Here is a 12,098-nt window from a genome sequence, read left to right as displayed (position 1 = left end):
TTGGGTAGAATAACTATGTTTGATATATGTTCCAAATCGTGTGGTACTTTATTGTATCTCTAGGTTCTCTACACCTACGATATTCTCAACTCGTTAGTCATCCGTTAATAAGAGTCTTTTCGACTAGTTTCTGAAATTGGTTGTAAACCAATCACGTTATTTCTTCTTTGTTTTCACATTTATTCATCGGTTGGGCTGATTTGAGAAGAATGAGCTTGTAGACTCCATTGCAACTTATTTTAATATAAATCTCATTTAGAAAAACATGTGAATGATAACAACTCTCTTAAATGCATGCCATCGTGAAACAAATCACACAGCTTTGGTTGAGGAAATATTCTATAGACAAAAATACTAAACACACCAAACACTTCATTCATCTCTTGTCATCTACTAATTACTATCATCACATGGTTCCTGTAGTTTACATATATAAAGAATAATCAGTTAGACTCTTCGAGTGTTCATATTTGCTATCTTTAATCTTGTATATCTTTTATTTTTTTAAAAATGTGTAACGAGTTACATGCTTTGTTATCAAATACTATTCCAATAATTTATAAATACTTTGTGCCAAACTTAGTCAATAAAATAGTAAAATATTGGCTTTCACATATATACGATACAAAGAAACCGATTTAAACACGTTTAAGTTTCAACTTTCAACATTAGTGACTTAAGGGTTTTGTGCAAAAAAACCCTTCAATTAATTTTTTTTGCAAGAAAACCCTCCACATCAAATTAATGCAAGTTAATACTATAATCTCAAAAGTCACCCGCAATATAACCCTTCTCTATATCGATGATGTGGCAATTCAAAAATCTTGCAGTTTTGAAAACAAAAAAACGGCAAAACATTGATTTTTTAAAATTTTTTAATAAAAATTAAAAAAAGAAAAAAATAATTCTTCTCCTTTCCGCGTCTTCTTCTTCAACCCAAAAACAGTGATGGACCCAAGAACTCCGGTCAAGGAGCTTAAATTCTTCAAAGTTCTCTATAATTGTGAATAGGAATCAAATCTGGAAAGAAAAAACTATGAACATGAATCGAATTAATCCCCTTCAAGTGGTATATAGTCATAATCAAACCCTAAAAATCAATCAAACAAGACTCCAAAATTCAGATCAAATAACAAAAACTCGATTTTATGAAATGAGTATTCGATTTTATGAATTGGGTATATAGTCATAACTTGTGAAAGTCACAATTGGGGCCAAAGGTATATACACAAAAACTCGATTTTATGAACTGGGTATTTGATTTGGATTAGGGGCTTAGGTTTTGAAATTAGAATTTTTGTTTGTTGCATATATATAATCAAAGGAAGAAGAAAAACAAATATTCGAGCTCCTTGATCGGAGATCATAGGTCAATCTCTGTTTTTGGGTTTATGCTGTTAGTGCCATTGATTCTGTTGATGAGGAAGGGAGAAGAAGAAGAAGACCGGGAAGGGAAATTTTTTTTTTTATCTTTAATTTTTATTAAAAAAATAAAAAATTAAATGCTTTGCCATTTTTTTTGTTTTCAAAACAGCAAGATTTTTGAATTGCCACGTCATCGATATGGAGAAGAGTTATATTGCGGGTGACTTTTAAGATTGTAGTATTGACTTGCATTAATTTGATGTGAAGGGTTTTCTTTGCAAAAAAAATTAATTAGAGGGTTTTTTTGCATGTCATCGACCTAGATTAGTATTGTGATTATTGTAATAGTATAGTCTAATAGTCAGATAGATGGCTCTAAATCATGGTCATCATAATTGAGAAGTAGACAAAAGGAGGAAGTAGGTCCATTATCAAACTCCAAGTGAATATTGATGATGCCACCGCCATAACTGTTCAATTATATCTTCTGTTTCTTCACTTTTCCTTTGACTGCCTTCTCTAAACCACCCAATTCTCTTTTAGACAAAGAGTTCTCATGAAGAGTTGGCATAATGAAAAAAAAAGAAAAAAAAAAAAGAAGAGTTGGCATAATGTTCTACATGTAACCGAATATTCTATATATGTAATGGGCAGTGGTACCTTAAACCATCATCGACATCAATATTTCTAAAATAAATTAAAACTAAAATACATTAAAGTTACCATTATTAATCTGATCATTAGTTTTCATATTACTATTGTCAGTAAATATTTCACGTACGAATTTCTCCACGTCGATTTTGGAAATCTCATAGTTTTCCGGCGCCGGAATATAAGGTGGTCGTGATACCTTAACCACCAAATCCCAATCCAACCCTCTGAAGAAATCGTGTCCCTTGATTCTTTCCACATTGATCCTACGGCTAGGATCTTTCTCCAACAGTTTTCTTACCAAGTCTCTTAACGGCGTCGTTTGTCCGACCAAACTCGGCGGTTCACTTAATATCTTAAAAAACGTCTCTTTCCTGTTCGATCCCCTAAACGGCGTCGCTCCGTACAACATCTCATACAACACCACTCCTAAAGACCACCAATCTACGGCGAAGTCGTGTCCATTCCCGGCGATTACCTCCGGAGCGACATATTCCTCTGTTCCGACGAACGAGTTCGACTTCTCACCTGACGACTCAGACTCCGAAGATCTCGAAACTGAGTCGTCCGGGGAGATTCCGGAGTTACAAAAACCCGAGAATGCGAAGAAGGACCGTTCTTTTTTTGTCGGCGTCGAAAGTCTCGGCGACGGAGAAGAAAACCGCGGAGTTCTCGGAGGTAGATTCGTGGAAAGATCGAAATCCACAAGCATCAAATGACCATTTTCTTGAATCATCACATTATCTGGCTTCAAGTCTCTGTACACAATCCCTTGATTATGCAAATACTCAAGTGCGATCACAAGCTCCGCCGCGTAAAACCTTATAATCTCGTCGGAAAACATTTCTTCCGACTGTTTCTTCCTTAAAGAATTGAGATCTCTTCCAGGACAGTAATCGATCGCGTAGCCGACAACTTTATCAGTCGATAAAACACCGTGAAGACGCGGAAACAGAGGATGGTCGAACCGAGACAGGACTCCTTGCTCGAAACTAACGCGTCGGTACTCATCATCTTTGACCTCCTTTGTCTCGATTGATTCTCTTAGTATGACTTTTAAAGCAAGCCGTTTGTTCTCGGCTTTTACGAGGAACACAACTCCTTTAGATCCACGGCCAAGGGCTGAGAAAACTTCGAGATGGTCGAAGTTTAGAGTCGGGATCTGATGATTCTCCGGTGGTGAGATGTGGTTGCTCATGGCCGGGATTCTCAAGAGTTTTTTTTTTTTACTTCGATTGTTTTTGTGGTTCAATATTCTTTGGTTCTCTTTAAGGCAGTTTTTATAGGAAAAAGAAAAGCTTAATTACGCTTTTATAAAAGCCGGCTCGTATATATTTTCTTTCGTTGCCGGGGAAGACAAAATTTTCTTAACGTTACTTTTACCATTTTACTACTTCTCGAATCACACACATTAAAAGGGGTTATTGATTCTATGATTTTAATGAATTTAAAAATCTAGACAAAAATCATGTGTTATTCATTCATTGATTTTAAAATACTTATCAAAATGATGTGTTATTGGATTTATGATTTACAAATACTTGTTAAAATTCCATGTTATTGAATCTATGATTTGTTTTTGGATTTCAAAATCCACATTTTGTTTTAAATGGATTTGAATGGATTTGAAAGTGTAAAATAGAAGGATCCAAATCCAAGGATAAAACATGTTATTTCAAAATTCATGTATTTTGATTTCTAAAATTTACAATTCCATATGGAATTAGAAATCACCTCTCCAATAACACAGCCCCTAAAACACTTTGACGTCAAAATATCAAATATGTGTATATTCCATTCATTTTAATTAGAAACATCGTCATTGTTGGCGTTTGCTATAAGTTATTGCTTAATATATAGAGTTCACATTCTAAACCTCTAGCAAAAAAAAAAACACATTCTAAAATAATAAATAACTAGGTTAATACCCGCGCAAAGCTGCGGCTTGGTTTTTTTTATTTTATTTTTGTTATATATTTTTTTTGTTTTTGATTTCATAATTTAATATATGTTGTTTGGAATAATTTTCATAATTTTTAAAAAATTTCAATGATAATTTTTTTTTTGGTTATAATTATTTACATCATCATATGATACATAAGCTTTTAATTTTAAAATTTTAGTTTTTGAATATATTTTTAATTTTACCTTAAGCTAAAGGATTTCACCCTTAGTTCTTTATTTGTTTTCCACTCACAATTCACAAACTGAAAGGTATTACTCTTTGATGTCTACAATGTAAATGTTCTTGATGGATCTACTTTAGGTTTAGTCTCAACCTTTGTCTCCATAATCTCACATAACTTATCTATTTTTCTCATTCAAAAATTATTGTAACTGCATCTTTTAGCAATATACCTTCCTGTACTTTAGTCATTAGTTTTCTAATTTTACCGGCGACCAAATTAGGCTACATAAACATTGCTTTTCTTCTATCTATTTCTTCGGCCTTTTGCCGAAAATCATATGGATTATGCAATGGATTCAACTGTAAATCCTATATATACATGGAAAACGATGGTGGTTAAAGGCTAAAAGATCCTTCTCGGTGTTTAGCTGCATGTGTTACTAATCATATTTCTATTTCCTCTTCAACAAAGTCACTTTCGCTTAGGTGTTAATACATAGCAATTTTCTACACAAACCTCTGAGTATATTGATGGAAGTTTAGAAAGAAACTATATAACACATGATTTTTTTTCAAGAAATAGATTTTAAAAAACAACCAGAGGCAAGAAACACACAAAAAAACAAACCACAACTAAGTTCAAACTAATAATAAATAAAATAGAAATAGAAGCCACAAGAAGTGACAATTATAGCCTGTAAAAATAGTCCTCCAAATTTGTAATATGCTATAATGTGAATAATAATTCTAAAAAATAAAGAACCTGAGAAGTATATACTTCATCTTTGAGAATATTTTTCTTTTTATGATCCCATTTTTTTTTTTGTTAAACGGCTTTCAATTATAAACATATAATGCCCAGTGGGCTATTTCCGGAGTAGGCCCATACATATATCCCAGAGGGTCCAACTCATTTACATCAAACCGGACTAAACCGTTAGAAAAACAAAACCGACAGGTTACAGCTACCGGATTAAACCGGCTACACACGAAACCCTAATCTACAAAACAAAGAACTCGTTTTGTAGTCGCCGTCCATAATTGCGGATGCTCGACCGGAACAGGACCTCCGGCAAGCCTGGACGACGGTAGCCGAACGAAGATGGTGATCCAAGATCCGTTTGCCATCTCGCCACCGTAGAACCGTTTTGAGAAGGAGGAAGAGATCCGATCTGATATTCGTCGTGGAGGATTCCATGCTCAGTCGTGAGAGAGAGAAAGGCAGCAGGGAGTAGATAAGAGGACCATCGACGGTGGCTTATCTTCACCAGATCGGAGATTACCTCCCCGATCATAACCGAACCGGCGAAACCTCCAAGATCTCCGATCTCCAGATCTATCTACCCTCTTCTCTCGTTCTTCGCCGTGGATCTCCCTCTTCTGCTCCGCGTAGCAACACTTCCGGCAGAGCTCTTTACCGTCGGCGTCCCGCAGATGCTTCTCCTCTCCACCGCTCCCTTGATTTCGTCTAACAGCTTCGCCGGGATGATGCAACAAGTCACGAATGAAGAACCATGGACCGGAGGGTCCTCAACGCCACCGGAATTGACGGAGGACCCGACGTCGGCGCACGAGGTTGTGGTCAGAAGAAGTAGGTTTTTGGGAGAGAAAAATCGCCGCGCGTGTAGTGCACTCGCCCGATTTTTCTCTCTTTAGCTAGGTAAATTTTCGATGATCCTATTTTCTTGCTAATTTCAAAGCGGTTTCAACACCTCCAGCACCAGTGTTCATAGGAATCACCATATCATAACAAAACATATATTTGTGAGATATCAAGTTTTCTGATTCATGATGTAATCTATATGTTTTTTGATATCAAGCTTCATAAGTTTTTGATAATTGAATGGTTATTTGTATTTTTAGTATTATTTATATTTTCATGTGATACTTATATATAGTTTTTACATATATTTTAAATTTTATTATGATAAGAAATAAGTTTTTGTTTCTTTGACTTGAAAATTATATTCTTCTCTTACTAAAAAAATACTGAATATTTTGGATGTTAATATAGTTAATCTAAAATGTTAAGTTTTCATTAAACCAAAAAATTAGATGTATATTTTAAAGATTAAAGTATCTTCCAATGAAATTAAAATTGCATTTTTGGTTTAGATTTTTTTCCGTTTGTTGTTAATATATGTTTTTCTTGTTGCTCTTTTTTGTTGCTATATAATTTGTTATTATTTTTATGAAATCATATAGTAAAGTTATATTTACGTTTTCTTGTTTTCGATTTATGGTACTTTGGAACGTAAACATATATATATATATATTTGTCTTGTCTTAACCTCACTCTTATACTAAACAAATTCATTTACGCATATGAGCATTTACTACAATAATGACCCAATGACCTTTTTCCTTTAGTTACTATGTTTTTTCTCCTTTATCAGACCTAGTTTTTTAACTGGTTTAGAAACCTTAGCTGTATTAATTCAAATGTTTTTATTGGCTATTGATTTTAACTGATGTGTCAACACCAATTTGAATGTTAAAGCTGATGTGTCATGCTCTGGTGAAAAACATACAAGTTTTATTGTATTGATTCCACAAAAATACACATTAATTAATCTATGCATGACTTTCAAAAATTTGCATAACTTTTATAAAAAAATACGCTAATCTTTTTAAAGAGTATGAGAGAAGTGAGATTAACAAACAAGATAAAATAAAAAATAAAATAAAATGGGTTTTATAAGTTATGAGCACATATATATTTTTAAAATGACATAAATAATGGTGTGTAGATTTTTATAGATGACAAAGTATCCTAATCCAGTAGTATCGGTTCCAGACTTCTAGTCAATAGTATCGTACAAAGACAAGAAAAAGTTAACTCAAAAATGATTTTATTCTTTCATCGAGTTTATACGGATATTGAGTTAATTAACAAGGAGCTAGGAAGAAATATATAAGTAAACCTAGCAACAAGCTTACAAAAATGATGAAGATAAATACACACTAAGAATGGAACACATTACCCACCCAGCCTAAATCAACTTCATCAATTACCTAGTTGCATTATAAAAAAGGTCTCTAAAAGCGGCAAGGAAAAAAGTAAGTAATGGAACGAATGGTTCTACCAATGAACGAGCTGCACCGACAATCAAATCGGGTTCATGGTTCATGCAAGGAGAGAAAGGAAGGACCTAAAACAAACGAGAATTAATCTTATCGGGGAACATACGTTTAGATCCTAGGAGGTGGGATTAAGACGAACAAAAAACAAAGTAGGATATGACAAACTCGTAAAACCAACCATGGCCATAGCCAGACCACGATGGGATCTGTAACATCCCGGTTTTGTAATTGAGAATTGGGCCGGTTTGTTTTCTTTTCAAGCCCATTGAGGCCCAACAAGAACAAGTCACAACGAGAAGGGTTTATTTGTGTAATTGTGTTAACGTGTATACGTTTATATCGCCGCCGTCCTTGTTCAGCAAGAGAGGAGAGCCGATGAACCCTAAAAACACACCAGCAACTTGATCGTTGAGTATTGGAAAGCTTAAGTTGTGTTCTTGTTGTTGGTGTTGTTATCGGTAAGAAGGAAACGATGGAGAGACGTTGTTGTGGTGATGAGTCTCGTGGAGGAGAAGCTTACCGTATGGACCCGTGGTTCTCGTTAGTCACCGTCGAACACCATCATTGGTCAGTTAGCCACCGTAAGTCACCGGATGACCGCCGCTTTCATCGAAGCAGTCGTTAAGGGTAAGGAAACCCTATTTTATTATGTAGCTTGCGGAATAAGTTTCTGATATTGTCTTGGTGGATCTGTTGCTTTGTTGTTGTTTGATTGTTGAGAGATGAGGACGTGACAACTGTGGACTTGAAGCTTTGTTGATCGGCGTTGCTGATCCGTCAAGAATCGTTGAGTGTAAACGCCAAGAAAGGTAAACGGCGAAACTCTTTCTCGTGTCTGTCGTTGTGTTGTGTTGCATTGATTATTGAACCGAGAAGCTTAACCAACTAAACCAGAGGATTTGAGTCCAGAACCGAAACTTCTTTATCGAACGTGCATGAGTTGATTTGTGGTGTCATGCATGGTTAGTGGTTACGTACGTTGTCGATGACGTTGGTTAATATAATATTGATGAATCGTGTATTGTGGCTGGTTGAGGAATTGGTATTGTGGGAGCATGTGATCGTACGTGGACTAAACTGTGGTGTATTAAATTATTAGAATTTGATCTAATTAATTTAATTAAAGGAAACACCATAAGTATAAGTTATGAGACTTTGGTTAGGGTTGTTCTATTGGATTAATATCATGGATATGGTCTTTGATCGGCTATTATAAACTGTTGCAGATTGAGAATTGTTGATGAACCGGATTTGCGTTGTTGTTATTTCTGAGCCGAGGATTTGACCTGTTTGGCTAAGGTGAGGACTAGTTGGTGTCTTTTTCATATACCAATATGTTTAGATAGTTACTTAGTTTAAGGTTAAGCCAAGTATACCTATGGATTATATATATATAATCGTAGTTGATTGTTGAGTATATAATAATATATATAATATATTTATTAAATAAAAGATAAGGAAAAAGAACTAGTAATAGGATTTGAAAATTAAAAGAACTAGATATTTAAAACGGATTGCGTGGTGTGTGATATGCATGTTTGTATGATAAAATAAATTGTTTGAGTGTGGGGAGAAAATGTGCCAAGAGGCACGAAGAAGCGGGTGAGCCACAGAGAGTCCTACAAGGAATTCTCCTTGTAGTTGTGTGGTGGTCTACGGGCGCAGAATGCGGGTAGATCAGGATTGGCTGACGAGCCAACGTGTTGTGCGTGGAAGAAGTGCGAGAAGCATGAGGAATCCGGATATGCAAGTGAAAAAGTACAGGAAGAAGTGTGAAAGCATGAGGAATCCCGTAATGCATGGTAATGAAAATGTGCAGGAAGAAGTGCGAAAGCATGAGGAATCCCGTAATGCACGGCGACGGAAATGTGCAGGAAGAAGTGCGAAAGCATGAGGAATCCCATAATGCACAGCGTTGTCTATGGGACGTAGTCTCATTTGTTTGATGTTTGAGTGTCGTTGACACGTGATTGATTGCATGTCTTAGGTTTAGACTTTGTGATGGTTTAAGCATGTTTGTGTATGAAGACTTCGTGAGCCCTAAGGCTTGCCCTCGCTGAGTAATCCTAGATTGCTCACCCCTCTCTCTCTCTCTCTTGCAGGTAACCATGAGGAGTAGTTGATAATGATGGAGTTGGTGTTAGGAGTTGGAGTTTATTCTTTTATTTTCCGTTGTTGGATTTATCGAACTGGTTGTTAGTTTCGGTTTAACGTTTAAAGGACGTTTAAGTTGAATTAATGGATTTTTGGTTATTTTCGGTTAATTATGGTTTACTTGTGGTATAAGTTAACCTGTGACATGCCATGAAAATTGGGTGTTACAATTTTGGTATCAGAGCCTTAGGTTATGTCAAACCGGTTCCGACCCGGGAGGCAGTCCTGAGGGGTGTGTAGGCTTAGAAGCTGAAGTGATAAGTTGACTTGGAGAAGTTATCGTTGATGGATAAGAATGCTACGAAGGTCCGTAGTTTTTCTTGGAGTCGTATGTAACAACGGGAAATTGGTAAGGAGTTTGCTAGTATGGTTAAACCAATTACTCAACTCACATGGATGGACGTGATGTTCGAGTGGACAAAGGTGTGGGATACTAGCTTCTAAAACTCAAATGGACATTTGACGAATATCCAAGTTAATATTTTTGAATAACGCTTATCGAGATGGGCCACAAAGTTTAAATATGATGTATTGTATAAAGATCACAAGTCGATATTATTCCAGTGCTGGGAGAGCACAAAAGGGAATTGCAGCGGAGGAAGTGGAAAGGAGCAGTGTGGGAGGACACCACACATTAATGTAGATTATGGACTTCTACATAGTATTGTGTGTAAGCATTGTTAAAGATGATTAAAAAAATGTGTCGTGACACTGGAGATAGGCGGTTTAAATTTGAAGTTGTCTTAACCCGAGTGGAAAAGGGTATGGTGACAATGAGATTTATAGTGGACTGCTACGGACGACTAGCAGTAGGGATGCAACTTGGGTAATTGTAAAGCTGGATGAGTTAAGACGAAAGATGTTGAGAAACCAAAAAAAAAAAGTGGTTGATTCTAATATTGGGGTTTTGGAGAGAGACTCAGAAAATGGATGTTGTTTGGAGGAAAAAAAAAATGTTTGAAGAATTAAGATAAGGTGAAATGTTCACAAACCATTAATTTTATCATGTGGTAGTGGAACCCACTAAGGTTAGTGAAATGAAAATCACTAAAGATTATGAGGAGACATTATTTCGATTTGGCGTTTGATTAGTGCAGAACGGACATTATGCGGAGAAGGTGGATTACATGGGAAGTACTACTTATGCATGGAAGTGTGTAACTCAAACGGAACAATAACCGTAAGAGAGTGTTAGGAAAACACTATTTTTATTTTTAAAAGTTGGGAAACTTTCAGAGGGAAGTCAATTTTACAGAGTGAGCGCAGCAGAAGCTTGGTGGATCATGTAACTCTGTGTTGCAAAAAAAACGTAATGGTCACGGTTAATGTGTACACTTCTGAACATTGTTAGACAAGGTTGTATGTTGGTGAACTGGTTATTTTCACAAGTCAAGGTAATGAGGTAATGGAAAAACCTTTTGTTGGAAATTGGAGTATTCTATTCAACTTTAAGAACTATTGAAAGATGTTTGTTATAATGACTACTTGACATCCCATGTTGCGTTGGATTAAATCATAGTAATGGAAGAGTTGGGTTTTACCTTATCAAAAGCTGAAAATGAGGAGCATTAAAAAATTATTTCTAGTAAAGGGAAACTAGTTTTTACCAAGTGGAAACTTGTGATTCGTTGTTGACAAGAAAAGTTTGAAAAGAAATGGAACCAGACAGACATATAGGAGAAGGACACTCCAAGTTGGATTGGATAATCTAAAACATTAGAGATCAAACGAAGGATACTCCAAGTTGGGACGGAAACTAAGTGGGGGAGAAACTGAATCGCGAATTCGAGGACGAATTTATTTTAAGTGGAGGAGAATTGTAACATCCCGGTTTTGTAATTGAGAATTGGGCCGGTTTGTTTTCTTTTCAAGCCCATTGAGGCCCAACAAGAACAAGTCACAACGAGAAGGGTTTATTTGTGTAATTGTGTTAACGTGTATACGTTTATATCGCCGCCGTCCTTGTTCAGCAAGAGAGGAGAGCCGATGAACCCTAAAAACACACCAGCAACTTGATCGTTGAGTATTGGAAAGCTTAAGTTGTGTTCTTGTTGTTGGTGTTGTTATCGGTAAGAAGGAAACGATGGAGAGACGTTGTTGTGGTGATGAGTCTCGTGGAGGAGAAGCTTACCGTACGGACCCGTGGTTCTCGCTAGTCACCGTCGAACACCATCATTGGTCAGTTAGCCACCGTAAGTCACCGGATGACCGCCGCTTTCATCGAAGCAGTCGTTAAGGGTAAGGAAACCCTATTTTATTATGTAGCTTGCGGAATAAGTTTCTGATATTGTCTTGGTGGATCTGTTGATTTGTTGTTGTTTGATTGTTGAGAGATGAGGACGTGACAACTGTGGACTTGAAGCTTTGTTGATCGGCGTTGCTGATCCGTCAAGAATCGTTGAGTGTAAACGCCGAGAAAGGTAAACGGCGAAACTCTTTCTCGTGTCTGTCGTTGTGTTGTGTTGCATTGATTATTGAACCGAGAAGCTTAACCAACTAAACCAGAGGATTTGAGTCCAGAACCGAAACTTCTTTATCGAACGTGCATGAGTTGATTTGTGGTGTCATGCATGGTTAGTGGTTACGTACGTTGTCGATGACGTTGGTTAATATAATATTGATGAATCGTGTATTGTGGCTGGTTGAGGAATTGGTATTGTGGGAGCATGTGATCGTACGTGGACTAAACTGTGGTGTATTAAATTATTAGAATTTG

At 36.3% G+C, this 12,098-nt stretch overlaps 1 protein-coding gene across 1 annotated transcript; it reads right to left on the bottom strand.

Annotated features, from left to right (window-relative positions):
• Nucleotides 1–1,982: 1,982 nt before the first annotated feature.
• LOC104732420 (serine/threonine-protein kinase OXI1) lies at nucleotides 1,983–3,315 on the bottom strand. Its single transcript, XM_010451960.3, has one exon. The coding sequence runs from the start codon at nucleotides 3,212–3,214 to the stop codon at nucleotides 2,069–2,071; it is 1,146 nt and encodes a 381-aa protein (XP_010450262.2). The 5' UTR covers nucleotides 3,215–3,315; the 3' UTR covers nucleotides 1,983–2,068.
• Between the last annotated feature and the right edge of the window lie 8,783 nt (nucleotides 3,316–12,098).

This window comes from Camelina sativa, chromosome 12, assembly GCF_030686135.1.
Source record: "Camelina sativa cultivar CO46 ecotype springtype chromosome 12, ASM3068613v1".
Taxonomy (NCBI): Eukaryota; Viridiplantae; Streptophyta; class Magnoliopsida; order Brassicales; family Brassicaceae; genus Camelina; species Camelina sativa.
This window is presented reverse-complemented; position numbering and strand designations above follow the sequence as displayed.